Below are 15,236 nucleotides of genomic sequence, written 5' to 3' on the forward strand. Positions count from 1 at the left end.
GCAATATATACAACAAAAAATATATATATTTACTTCCAATTGGAAAAAATGTATCGCGTTTACGGACAGAATTAAAAAATTAAACTGAGCTAGTAAACGGAGAGAGAACAAAGTCGAATGAATTGTTGGAAGCGTTGGACGTATTGATTTTTCATCGTTATATAACGGCGTTGGCTGAGTTGTTGGGCTGTGTGGTGAGAGGGATTAGTTACATACGTAAACGTAACGTATGTTGGGGAAAACAGCTGTTTTGCACAGATGGGATGTTTGTTAAATAATAAAATAAATAAAAAGTATAATGTTACGTTCTTGGACTTCACTTATTCCCGTGTAGACGTTGTTTTATTTCCCGATACAGTTCGTACAAAATAAAACGCGGGTTCGTTCTGATTACGATTATTACAATGATTTTATTCACACAACTTTACTTTGCACTTTACTTTACACGACGGTTTCAATTCGCGATCTGATTCACAACTCACTCACTGCCTTTCCATTCCCTCTATTTATATGAGCCCTGCCTGTCGCTACAGAAGTTTCTAGACGATCTGGTAACACCTAGATCACGAACAATCTACCAATGCAACAAACACATTGAGTAACAATAACAACAACAAACTTACTGAGTGAACAATAACAACAACAAACTTGAGTAAACAAACTTACAATAACAACAACACATATACAGGCGAGGGAATAACAAAGAAAGAGGAATGACGTTTAACAAGAATTGTACGACAATAACAAAATAGAAAATGAAAGAGGAAATGGAAGGATGTAGAAAAATCTATACAGTAGTTGTTGTTGTGAAGTTATTCAAATAAACTGCGTAGTACAAATTTACGTTACAATTCAAATTCTTAAATTAACGGACTTTATCTAAATTTATATTCGTAACATTGCCCCCCGCTTAAGCCTGTTCGTCCCGAATAGGCACAGTTCCCGTTCCGTAGGGGGTCAGCCGCTCCAAATGTACAACTTTCATCTTCGACCTGGGACTGTCGCTCCTCTGGATGCGATAAACGACGTCATTTATTTTCGTGACAATCTTGTAGGGTCCTTCCCAGTGCGTTTGCAATTTGGGGCATAGTCCTTTCTTTCGTTGTGGGTTGAACAATAGTACCAGTTGCCCTTCTTGGAACCCATCGGTATTTGCCGCTCGATCGTACCTTGCCTTCATGCGGTTGCTAACCATTTTTATTCGATGTCGGACTGCATCGTGGACTTTACTAAAAGAGTTTTGGCTGTCTTCATCTTGGTTCACATCGTCGTTTGGGGTAGCGCCGAATATCAAATCGCCAGGTAGCTTTAATTCATTTCCGAACAGAACTTTGGCTGGGGTCCGGGATGTGGAATCATGAATGGCCGATCTATAAGCCAATAAAAACTTTGGAATATGCTCATCCCAGTCTCGTTGGCCACTGTCCACCACTTTCCGTAGATGTTCTTCAAGGGTGCGATTGAATCTTTCCACCATGCCATCTGATTGTGGATGTAGGGGCGTCGTTCTGGTTTTCTTAATTCCGTAGGAGTCACACATTTCCTTGAAGATCGCTGATTCAAAATTCCTACCTTGATCGGAATGAACCTCAGATGGAACACCATAGCGACAAATCCAATTTTTGCTGAACACATCCACAATTGTCCTGGCTTCTTGATTTGGGATAGCATAAACCTCCGGCCATTTACTGAAGTAATCCATGACCACTAAGACATACCGGTTCCCAGAGTCGCTTGTGGGGAACGGTCCAGCTACATCCATTGCGATTCTTTCAAAAGGGGCTCCTGAATTATACTGCTGCATGTAGCCTCGACTCTTCCGTGTTGGACCTTTAGCTTTTATGCACCTTTCACAATTGGCGATCCAGTCGGCAATGGATTTTTGACAGCCGACCCAGTAGAATCTCTGCTTTACCTTTTCAGCGGTCTTTGCTATGCCAAGATGTCCTCCACTTGGCCCATCGTGAAACTCCGACAAGACATCTCTTATTTTGGAGTCTGGGACGACGATCAAGTTCCGGTGAGATTTACCGTCCTCACTTTCCCATTTGCGATATAGGCAGCCATCTTTTATAAGTAGACTGTCCCACTGGGCCCAATAGGATTTTAAAAGAGGCCTTTCGGAGGTAATTTCTTTGCGACTAGGTCGCTTGCCCGTTTCTATGGCCGAAATTATTTTGCCCAAAATGGGATCTCTTCGTTGTTCCGTCGACCAATCTTCTCCCGACTCAAACTGCAATCGTCGGACATCCACGATATTCTCTTTGCACTCAGCCTTTGAGCAGTGGCTGTATTCTACCTTGCATGGCCGACGAGACAGGGCATCAGCATTACCGTATTTTCCGCCTTCTCTGTGCTCGATTCTGTTTAACGGTGACTCATTGGTGGACTGTTGAGCCATTCTTCTACCATCTTTCGTTGGGGTTGGTGACGATGACCTGGATCGTTTGCGCTTAGCTCTGCATTCGCGCGCAATATGACCTGCTTTATCGCAGTTGTAGCATCTAACCCTGTGCTTAGTCATCCCTACAAACTTTGTTTCTTCTATTACCCGCCTCATGGCGTCCTTGATCAAGTTAACGAGAGATTTGTGTTCGCAACATTCGGTCTCCAGTTGGCTAATCTTGTGGGTCTGGGGCTTAACAATCATTCTTGCCGTCTCTTGGGCAAGGGCAAACGACACAGTTTCGGCAAACGACGCTTTTGGTGACGCATATGTTGCACATTTAATCTCAGGGTCACGTATGCCATTCACAAAGGTTTCGATTTTCATACGGTCCACCAATGGGTGATTCTCTCCTGGATACGCCATTAGCACCAAACGTTCCACCTCAGCTGCAAAGTCTTGCAACGTCTCGTTTGCCCTCTGCACTCTTCCCCTTAGTTCCATAAGGTAGATGTTTTGTTTATGTTCGCCACCGTACTTACGTTCCAGTGCAGCAATAACATCTTCATAGTTGTTCCTAGAAGCGACAGGAATACTCTGTATAACATCAGCAGCACTGCCCTTCAATGCCAGAAGTAGTGCAACCGCTTTGTCGCTGTCGTTCCACGAATTTCTAGAAGCCACTGTCTCGAACTGTAACTTGAAAACATTGAATGACGTAGAGTCGTCGAATACAGGAGGTTTGATTTTTAGTGTGTTATCAGGAGCTCGCACCGGACCACCTTTGATTTCCAGTTCCGACATTTTCTTCTCCAGATTTGTAAACCTGTGGTCGTGGACCAGAAATTTCTCGTCAACCGACTGCACTTTCTTATCCAACTCTTTAATTTGGACCTCCACGGTTTCCACTCTCCTTCCAATAACTTCTGTAATGTACTCGAGTTTCTCGTTCGTTATTCTCGAATTCTCTTCGAACATTCGTCTCGTGTTTTCTTCTAACTTTCTGGAATTCTCTTCGCTCCTTCTGAAATTTTCCTCAAACATTTTGGCCAGCATTTCTCTGAAATCGTCACCCCTGGCAGCTACTGACGAGACTTCCCCACCGTTGGATTCGCTCATTTCCGATAAATCCACTTCATCCTTACTGTCAAACTCATATGTATCGATGTTCATACCACGGCGCTCGAACTCATCCAACAGACGTTTTTGTAGTTCAGCCTTGTTGCCAGTAGAGGACAATTCCAATTTATTCAGCTCCTTCTTCAAGTCTTCCACTCGTAGATCCTTAAACTTCATCGTAGTATTATCGTAATCTCACTTCCGACACCAATTGTTACGTTCTTGGACTTCACTTATTCCCGTGTAGACGTTGTTTTATTTCCCGATACAGTTCGTACAAAATAAAACGCGGGTTCGTTCTGATTACGATTATTACAATGATTTTATTCACACAACTTTACTTTGCACTTTACTTTACACGACGGTTTCAATTCGCGATCTGATTCACAACTCACTCACTGCCTTTCCATTCCCTCTATTTATATGAGCCCTGCCTGTCGCTACAGAAGTTTCTAGACGATCTGGTAACACCTAGATCACGAACAATCTACCAATGCAACAAACACATTGAGTAACAATAACAACAACAAACTTACTGAGTGAACAATAACAACAACAAACTTGAGTAAACAAACTTACAATAACAACAACACATATACAGGCGAGGGAATAACAAAGAAAGAGGAATGACGTTTAACAAGAATTGTACGACAATAACAAAATAGAAAATGAAAGAGGAAATGGAAGGATGTAGAAAAATCTATACAGTAGTTGTTGTTGTGAAGTTATTCAAATAAACTGCGTAGTACAAATTTACGTTACAATTCAAATTCTTAAATTAACGGACTTTATCTAAATTTATATTCGTAACAATAATTTGAATATAAAATGATTAAACATAATAATTAATAAATAAATTAAAGCAAAATAATATTCAAATTATAGAGGTTAAAAAATACTGCTTCATATAATTAAAACAAATATAATTTGAAAAAATTTAAAAAACTTAATAATTGATAGGTTAAAAATGTTAGGTAATATTTTATTTGAATAATCGACATTTAATATAATTTGAAATATTTTTTTATATAATAGACGCTTTAATATTAACACTAGAAAGACTGGCATTTTGTATATACCTATATTCAAAATGACCTCATTTTGAAAGAATTTTTATTACGTAAGAAATTTTTTTAAACTTAGTTTTTAATATTTTTCACATTATTTACAGTTATATAAAAAGTTGTTATTATTGGTTTGCGGTGGGAGGGCTCACGAGTTGCTCTTTTAGAAAAATAAGAGCGCGAGTCAAAATGTTCGAAAAATAATAAGTGTTTACTCTAATAGTGAAATCGACTGGAAATAAAAAATTGATATATGGCGATTTGTGTGTTCGTTTGTGTGTCTAGAGTAACAAACAGTTTTTCATGTAGTTGTTCTGATCTGGTCATATAAAAAATTTTAGTGTTAAAAAAATATTGTTTTAAATAATAGATCCTTTAATAATTAAAAATGTATATTCCTTAAAAAAATCACTGCTTTATAAATATCAAATACTATTATTTAAATAATCGATATTCTTTTAAATATTTAAATACAAAAAATAAAAAATTTTAGTGTTAAAAAAATATTGTTTTAAATAATAGATCCTTTAATAATTAAAAATGTATATTCCTTAAAAAAATCACTGCTTTATTAATATCAAATACTATTATTTAAATAATCGATATTTTTTTAAATATTTAAATACAAAAAAAAAATACATTATTAAAATACTCGACTTCTAATGTAATGAAAACTGTTGTTTTTTTTAAATATTCTTTAAAAACTCCACGCCTTGGATGGTCGTTAAAAAATATTCTTTAAAAACTCCACGCCTTGGATGGTCGTTAAAAAATATTCTTTAAAAACTCCACGCCTTGGATGGTCGTTAAAAAATATTCTTTAAAAACTCCACGCCTTGGATGGTCGTTAAAAAATATTCTTTAAAAACTCCACGCCTTGGATGGTCGTTAAAAAATATTCTTTAAAAACTCCACGCCTTGGATGGTCGTTAAAAAATATTCTTTAAAAACTCCACGCCTTGGATGGTCGTTAAAAAATATTCTTTAAAAACTCCACGCCTTGGATGGTCGTTAAAAAATATTCTTTAAAAACTCCACGCCTTGGATGGTCGTTAAAAAAATATTCTTTAAAAACTCCACGCCTTGGATGGTCGTTAAAAAAATATTCTTTAAAAACTCCACGCCTTGGATGGTCGTTAAAAAATATTCTTTAAAACTACACGCCTTGGATGGTCGTTAAAAAATATTCTTTAAAAACTCCACGCCTTGGATGGTCGTTAAAAAAATATTCTTTAAAAAATCCACGCCTTGGATGGTCGTTAAAAAAATATTCTTTAAAAACTCCACGCCTTGGATGGTCGTTAAAAAATATTCTTTAAAAACTCCACGCCTTGGATGGTCGTTAAAAAAATATTCTTTAAAAACTCCACGCCTTGGATGGTCGTTAAAAAAATATTCTTTAAAAAATCCACGCCTTGGATGGTCGTTAAAAAAATATTCTTTAAAAAATCCACGCCTTGGATGGTCGTTAAAAAAATATTCTTTAAAAAATCCACGCCTTGGATGGTCGTTAAAAAAATATTCTTTAAAAAATCCACGCCTTGGATGGTCGTTAAAAAAATATTCTTTAAAAAATCCACGCCTTGGATGGTCGTTAAAAAAATATTCTTTAAAAAATCCACGCCTTGGATGGTCGTTAAAAAAATATTCTTTAAAAAATTTACGCCTATATGGCTGTGATAATCGTTAAAAAAATAATCTTTAAAAAATCCACGCCTTGGATGGTCGTTAAAAAAATATTCTTTAAAAAATCCACGCCTTGGATGGTCGTTAAAAAAATATTCTTTAAAAAATCCACGCCTTGGATGGTCGTTAAAAAAATATTCTTTAAAAAATCCACGCCTTGGATGGTCGTTAAAAAAATATTCTTTAAAAAATCCACGCCTTGGATGGTCGTTAAAAAAATATTCTTTAAAAAATCCACGCCTTGGATGGTCGTTAAAAAAATATTCTTTAAAAAATCCACGCCTTGGATGGTCGTTAAAAAAATATTCTTTAAAAAATCCACGCCTTGGATGGTCGTTAAAAAAATATTCTTTAAAAAATCCACGCCTTGGATGGTCGTTAAAAAAATATTCTTTAAAAACTCCACGCCTTGGATGGTCGTTAAAAAAATATTCTTTAAAAACTCCACGCCTTGGATGGTCGTTAAAAAAATATTCTTTAAAAACTCCACGCCTTGGAAAAAAATATTCTTTAAAAAATCCACGCATTGGATGGTCGTTAAAAAAATATTCTTTAAAAAATCCACGCCTTGGATGGTCGTTAAAAAAATATTCTTTAAAAAATCCACGCCTTGGATGGTCGTTAAAAAAATATTCTTTAAAAAATCCACGCCTTGGATGGTCGTTAAAAAAATATTCTTTAAAAAATCCACGCCTTGGATGGTCGTTAAAAAAATATTCTTTAAAAAATCCACGCCTTGGATGGTCGTTAAAAAATATTCTTTAAAAATCCACGCCTTGGATGGTCGTTAAAAAAATATTCTTTAAAAAATCCACGCCTTGGATGGTCGTTAAAAAAATATTCTTTAAAAATCCACGCCTTGGATGGTCGTTAAAAATATATTCTTTAAAAAATCCACGTTTTAGATGGTCGTTAAAAAATATTCTTTAAAAAATCCACGCCTTGGATGGTCGTTAAAAAAATATTCTTTAAAAAATCCACGCCTTGGATGGTCGTTAAAAAAAATATTCTTTAAAAAATCCACGCCTTGGATGGTCGTTAAAAAAATATTCTTTAAAAAATCCACGCCTTGGATGGTCGTTAAAAAAATATTCTTTAAAAATCCACGCCTTGGATGGTCGTTAAAAAAATATTCTTTAAAAAATCCACGCCTTGGATGGTCGTTAAAAAAATATTCTTTAAAAAATCCACGTCTTGGATGGTCGTTAAAAAAATATTCTTTAAAAAATCCACGCCTTGGATGGTCGTTAAAAAAATATTCTTTAAAAAATCCACGCCTTGGATGGTCGTTAAAAAAATATTCTTTAAAAAATCCACGCCTTGGATGGTCGTTAAAAAAATATTCTTTAAAAAATCCACGCCTTGGATGGTCGTTAAAAAAATATTCTTTAAAAAATCCACGCCTTGGATGGTCGTTAAAAAAATATTCTTTAAAAAATCCACGCCTTGGATGGTCGTTAAAAAAATATTCTTTAAAAAATCCACGAATTGGATGATGGTTGAACAAATATGGTCGTTAAAAAAATATTCTTTAAAAAATCCACGCCTTGGATGGTCGTTAAAAAAATATTCTTTAAAAATCCACGCCTTGGATGGTCGTTAAAAAATATTCTTTAAAAAATCCACGCTTTGGATGGTCGTTAAAAAAATATTCTTTAAAAAATCCACGCCTTGGATGGTCGTTAAAAAAATATTCTTTAAAAAATCCACGCCTTGGATGGTCGTTAAAAAAATATTCTTTAAAAAATCCACGCCTTGGATGGTCGTTATTTCAAAAATATTCTTTAAAAAATCCACGCCTTGGATGGTCGTTTCTATTTCAAAAATATTCTTTAAAAAATCCACGCCATAGATGGTCGTTAAAAAAATATTCTTTAAAAAATCCACGCCTTAGACTTAGATGGTCGTTAAAAAAATATTCTTTAAAAAATCCACGCCTTAGACTTAGATGGTCGTTAAAAAAATATTCTTTAAAAAATCCACGCGTAGAATGATGATGAAAAAATATTCTTAAAAAAAATCCAAACCTTGTTGGATGTTTTAAAAATCAGTTGTAATTTTTCAAAGTGCATAAATCATCTGTTTGAATCCTTAAAGTTTTTTTTCTATAATAAAAGCTTTATAAAGCTTTGTAATCCTTTAACTAATCAAAACAAAACATAAACACCAAGGAATAACAATAAAATATTATGGATATGGAAAGCGTTCGTAACCAAAGTGTCAACGAAGGGATTTAAAAACAACAAAAATCTATAAACAAAATTAAAAAAAATCAAAGTAAAAAAACATTTTTTTCTAAAGAAGTGTACACCTTTTAAATCTTCAAGTGCAAATAAATAGGAATATAAGGGATCCAAAGTAAATTCGTGTTGTAAAAATCGATTTGGAATCTACGACATTTGCAAACAGAAAAAGGATATACTAGATATCCTTCGGAAGAAAACAGTTAAGTAATAAATAATAATTTACTTTGAAAAAAGTTCATTAAACCACAAATTAAGGTCTAACACGAACCAATGATTCTTTTTATAGCAATCATTATAGAAGGACCTATTCGAGTGAGACCCCAAGGTCATATAAAAAAAATAATATAACGAATTGGAATTCTTTAAAAATTCCCAAGCTACCACCACCAACATACTATTTTCACTGTATTGACAACAACAACAAGAAGCAAATTTTCTTAGTAACCCTCCTTGGATATTTCCCTAACCTGGCAACTAATCGAACGGGCTCTTTGAAATTATGGCACACAGTGAAGGTCATTTGAAACAGCAAATAAAAATGCCGTCTACATCGTCTGCTACAGCTATACCGGCATCAAAGCCGCCGTCCTCTTCAGCAGCAGCAACTACCACCACCTCTCAACCAGCCCCCGCTCAGTCACTATCATCGAAATCTCTAAGTGATGGCCATTCCATTGTGGCCAATGCATTTCTAATGGATCCATCAAATATATCTAATAATCCGGTTCTGCATCCACCACCTCCGCCGCCCTATCCTTTTGCAGATTCTAAGCACCAGCAACAGATGCCACTTTATATGCCTCCTGAACCTACAAATGATAAAATAATATTCGATAAAACCACATCCCTGTTATCACTCGATGATGCTTTCGGACCGGCCGTTGTCACCGAACCTAAAAAGCGACGCTGGCTTTCATCGCTGCACAGTGTGATATTTATTATCACCTGTGCTTTGGCCATTTTCATTGTTTTTCGTAATGTTCTGACATGGTAAGTGAGAGCTCTACAAGAAAATATCATATTATGTTTACACTGTTTACACTTGTTCCGAGAGCGAGAATATTATATTGAAGTACATCTTTATGAACAAACTGAAGGCAAGCCTTTGATCCATGGAAGGCAAGCTTTGTATATTTGGATCTATGGAAGGTAAACCTTCGATCTTTGGAAGGCAATCATTCGATATATGTAAGGCAAGCTTTCGATCTATGGAAGGCCAGTCTTCGTTCTATGGAAGGCAAGCCTATGGAAGACGAGCCTTCGATCTATGGAAGGCAAGCCTATGGAAGACGAGCCTTCAATCTATGGAAGTCAAGCCATCTATCTATGGAAGGCAAGCCTTCGATCTTTGAAGACTGGCCTTCGATCTTTGAAGACAAGCCTTTGATCTATGACAGGTAAGCCTTGGATCTATGGAAGACGACATTATCTATGGAAGGCAAGCCTTCGATCTTTGAAGACTGGCCTTCGATCTTTGATGACAAGCCTACGATCTATGGAAGGTAAGCCTTCAATCTATGGCAGGCAAGCCTTCGATCTATGGTAGGTCAGCCTATCTATGGAAGGCCAGCCTTTGATATATGGAAGGTAAGCTTTCGATCTATGGAAGGCCAGCCTTTGATATATGGAAGACAAGCTTTCGATCTATGGAAGGCCAGTCTTTGATATATGGAAGGCAAGCTTTCGATCTATGGAAGGCATGCCTTCGATATATGGAATGTAAGCCTTCGATCTATGGAAGGCAAGCCTTCGATCTTTGAAAGAAGTCTTCGATCTATGGAAGACAATATTTCAGTACATAGAAGACCTGTCTTTGATCTGTGGAAGGCGATACATCGATACATAGAGAACCAGTCTTCAATCTAGGAAAGTCCAATTTTCGATCTAGGGAACACCAAGTTTCGATCTATGGAAGTCAAGCCTTCGATCTATGGAAGGCAAACCTTCGATCTATGGAAGACCAGCCCTTCCATCTTCAATATATTTACAGATATTTACAGACGACCTAATAGTAGGGTGTCTCTGCAAACAACCTGAGGTGCGTATTTATAGAAGATACCCTCTATTCCTTTGCTCTATGCTAAACTGACTCAATCGGAAATCTTAATAAAATTTAAACAGACAGCAATTTCCTACCCTCCAATTTCTGTTATAAAGAGTGACAAACCTATTGAGTGACAAAGCAACAATGAGTCAAGTAACTGTTACTCAATTTCCAGTTTTTGTTTTTGTCTTTCTCACTTCCACTGTCAGAGATAAAGATACAAAAATTCCCCATTGGGATATCGAACGGGAATGCTTCTTTGCTGCTGATATCCAAAAGCATTTCCATTCAATACTCCCAGAATACCCACAACACCATGGCAAAATAAAAATGCAATGCGAAAGTTTCGCAGCGAAACAAATCTGAGTTTTTGATTCAGTCGCTCTCAAGTGATCTCAACGAACGGTTGTTGTTGGGGCTGGCAGATATATACTCTGTAAACGAACGGATTGTGACAGCAACAACAAATCGAATTAAAAAAATACACACAAAATAAATAAAAGATAAAGGCATTTGCAAAATGTCAACAGCAAATGAAGGATATTGAATGAATTTAATCAATTTATTTAATTTAAATAAAAACACAAAATTTGTAAACGAATCATTTTAACAAACGTTATATAAAAGTTTAACACAAACAGCAACAACAACAACAAAAGAACACAACAGCAATATAAATTGATCAATTGTTTGTTTACATCACTCATTCCCCGTTATTTGACATATCTCCGCCCGCCCGCACACAACCACCACACCACCACCCACCCCTTTTTTTGTAAACAATGGAAAAATTACTAATGGACTATTTTCCCTTGATTCTCACCAGGCATTTACAAAGTTTCTGGGGAGCTTCTGGAGATTTTTGGCAAGCCCAATGGGATAAATTCATTGACATTACAGGTGAGTGTGAATTTCGTTGACGGTTATTTTTTCTTTTTTTCTTTTGATTTTTGCATTTTGCGTGTTTTATTATTCTCTAGAGAATATGCGAAGAAAGAGAAATGCAAAAAAGAAAATAAACAAAGCTTTGTTGTCGTTAATTAGCATTACAACAGGCAAAAAGCAAACATATGATCGATTCCATATGTGATAAGAATCGACATAGAATTTTATTCAGATTAAGAATATTTATAAACTTTATGAGGTCCCCAGTGAATAGTTGGAAATGTTGCGAACAGAATTACAAATTTTAATATACACTCTGCATTATCTTAGAGGTTATAAAACTGCATTCGATGTCACCTGGAAACAAACTAAAAAAATAACAATATTGCACTTTGATCGGTTTTATAGAAGACAATTTAGCAATAACCGTAAACGTTTACAATTTGTGAACTTTATAAAGGCAATCAATAACACCTTGTTGACAAAGAACTAACAGTGGCAGCTAAAAAATCTTTTTTTCGGATTACGAATATAACAATAAAATAAATCCACTTATTATTTTATAGCCTCGGTCTTATGGTATATACACTTTTAGTACATTCTTAAAAAAACGTAGACAATTTTGAAATATATTTTCGGAAAAATGGGTAGATTTTTTAAAATATATTTTTATAAGCATAAACAAAAAATATATTTTTTAAAGAATATTCAATGCGTAATTTTATATATTTTTTCAAAGATAAACAAAGCATAAATTTTTTATTAGAACAAAACTGGCAACCATCAAAATTACATTTAATATAAAATTATGTTTATAAAATTTGGAAAAAAGGTAATTACGAAAGAAGTGCCTATTTTTATCAATAAATATTTTTTTTAATTTAGTTTCAAAAAAAGAAATAGAATTTGAGTTTCTTATTTCAATCTCTTATTTGATTCTATTTGATACCAGAAGTTTTTCAAAATGCTCCTTCCAGATCCTCAACACGCTGTATGTATGTGTCACCAAGTTTCCTTATCTCTACAGTAGGATGTGCATGCACCAAAGCCTCCGAATTGGTGTTTTACTCGTTGGTAAAATTTCCGGGCTTCATTTTGACTCCTGTACATCTCGATTTGCTTACGCTCACGTTTTCTTGTTCTTTCTTCTGAAAATACGTTTCTCCTCTCTCCTTTGCTCCCGATAATTCTCCATCGCATTACGTGTTGCTACTGTCTGCAGGCTTGCCCCTATACGCTGCGTTTTTCACATCAGTAGCATCACGACACTCCTGATCGTTGCACGGGTTTCTTGATGGTGGTTTTTGGTACCCAAGTGTTGCTTGGTGTTGTAGTAGGTTTCTGTTATCTGTTGTGTTTGCAGCTTTTCGATGTAGATTTTCCGTGTTATATTAGATCGCACCTTTGCTTCTACATTAAGACTGGTGCGAACCTTGGCTGCCACAAGGTAATGGTTCGAATCGAAATTCGCTCCTCGGATCAATCGAACGTCTAAAACACTGGATGAATGCCTTCCGTCTATCACAACATGATCAATTTGATTTCTCGTTGCTTGATCGGGAGAAATCCAGGTGGCCTTATGTATATCGAGAAGCTTGAATCTTGTGCTTCTAACTACCATGTTTTTTACTGCCGCGTCAATCAACTTGTTTGATGTTTCTTCATGGAGGCTGAATTTTCCGACGGAAGGGCCAAAAATATTTTCCCTCCCGATTTTTTATTAAAATCTCCCAGAAGAAAATACGTTTGCGGGGTCGTCACATTGGGGGGTTTGGATTTCTTTTTCGTTGCTTTTTCAAAGTAAAAGGTGTTTTCCGAGAGTGGGCAACTAAAACGACTTGGCACATATCAGCTCACTATTTCAATGGATGATGAAAATAGTTACCCCAGGTAACTCGGCGGGGAGGTTAGTGTCCACAATTGAAATGTAGAGGCAAAAAGATAAGCCTGGGCTTCGCCATGTTAAAGCCAATCAGAGCCGTTGCTTGGTATCATCCCCTACGCCACCCTGGTTACAAACAATTATAAATATCGGACGATATTTAGGAATAGGTCCCATGTAATGCTCTAATCCCTTTATAGATATTTTAATGGTCGTTTAGCATTACAAAGTACATAGCCACCCATATCAAGCCACATGTCATTTTCTTTCAAGATCCTAACTCAATTTCTCTTCACAAATTTTACAAGAATATTATAAGTTTTATTACTATTTTTTAAATTTGTTTTTTAAAATTGTATAAAAAACTATTATTTTTCTCTTGCAGGTGATGATCCGTTTATGTTTTGGGTATTCGGTACAAATATCTTTACAATGTTGGTCTATTGGCTGTTCGGTGGCTTCTACACATTTATGGATTTGACAAATTGTCCGGCATTTTTGCGTAAATATAAAATACAACCGGGCACAAATGAACCAGTAGAACGTGCCCGACTACTAAAGGTTAAGTTTATGTTATAGTGTTGTTTATTGAATTTAATTGTAGCAATGAACTCTATATATATTCACATACACGCAAATGTATATTAGGGTGTGTTGATTTATTTTCAAGAAATAGATTTGCAAAGAATAACGATTATGAGTTCAAATATCTCAAATATTGCTAAAGTTATTAAGTTGTTTGTCAATATCTAAAGTGTGAAAGGTGTATAGGGTGGCGTATTAGTGTTTATATAAAGTATACGCTATTTGTACCTCACATTAAAGCGAGTAATTTATTTATAATCAAAAATCACGCTCAAGCATCCTAATATACATATATCATATTTTTTATTTATTTGTGTGCGTTTTAATATATATTAATAGCTCTTTTGATTGTCTCTCAATTTCATCCATTACAGGTCATCGCAAAGGTAGTGACGAATCAAGTATGTGTCGGCATACCGATTGCAGTGATCTCCTACAAACTGATGCAATTGAGAGGTCTAACCCCAATACGCGAATTACCCACATTCCATTGGGTTTGTGTTGAGCTGACTATCTGCATTCTGATGGAAGAACTGGGATTCTATTACTCACATCGGTTACTGCATCACAAGAATATCTATAAATTTATACACAAACAACATCATGAATGGACAGCCCCGATAGCAGTGACAGCTCTGTATTGTCATCCAATTGAGCATGTATTCAGTAATCTACTACCACCATTTTTGGGCGTCTTCATAATGGGTTGTCATGTGGCAACGGCATGGATGTGGTTCGCCTTGGCTATTTTGTCGACATTGAATGCCCACTCTGGCTATCATTTGCCGTTCTTTCCCAGTCCTGAAGCTCATGATTTTCATCATTTAAAGTAAGGATGTATTTTTTATCTGATCGGACTTTAGAATAACTTTCACTCTCGATTTTAGATTCAATAACTGCTTTGGAGTCTTGGGTGTCTTGGATCGTCTGCATGGCACGGACAGCTTGTTTAGAGCCTCGAAGTCCTATGCCCGTCATTTGATGATGTTAAGTTTTGTACCACCGCGTGAAGCCTTTCCGGATTCAACGACAAAATAAACAGGAAGGCCACATGATGATGATCCTGATTGTAGCCCTTTACCCAAAGGGGGTTGGGTCTCAATTTTGTTTTTAAAGAAAAGCTTTAACAAAAAATTTATATTTTTGTGTTTATTTTTTAGGTTAGAATAAGAGCGTGTGCGCGAGAGAATAATTCTGTGAGAATTACTTTTAGTTTTGAGAATTTTGAAATATTATCATGAGAATCTATAAATGGAGAGTTTCACAGTTTACCTTTAGTCTAACATAGATTTTAAGTGGTGAAAACTAAAACAACTACATATTTTATATAAGTCATACA

At 35.7% G+C, this 15,236-nt stretch overlaps 1 protein-coding gene across 1 annotated transcript; it reads left to right on the top strand.

Moving 5' to 3' along the window:
• The first annotated feature begins 11,328 nt into the window (after positions 1-11,328).
• Positions 11,329-14,947, top strand: LOC133338064 (fatty acid hydroxylase domain-containing protein 2). The gene is made up of 4 exons (XM_061546247.1): positions 11,329-11,445; positions 13,698-13,873; positions 14,272-14,726; positions 14,785-14,947. Exons 1-4 carry the CDS (start codon positions 11,343-11,345, stop codon positions 14,933-14,935), a joined length of 885 nt encoding a protein of 294 aa, XP_061402231.1. The 5' UTR covers positions 11,329-11,342; the 3' UTR covers positions 14,936-14,947.
• The last annotated feature ends 289 nt before the right edge of the window (positions 14,948-15,236 follow it).

This window comes from Musca vetustissima, unplaced genomic scaffold, assembly GCF_032173495.1.
Source record: "Musca vetustissima isolate MV318-11 ecotype Yass unplaced genomic scaffold, APGP_CSIRO_Mvet_v1 utg28897, whole genome shotgun sequence".
NCBI lineage: Eukaryota > Metazoa > Arthropoda > Insecta > Diptera > Muscidae > Musca > Musca vetustissima.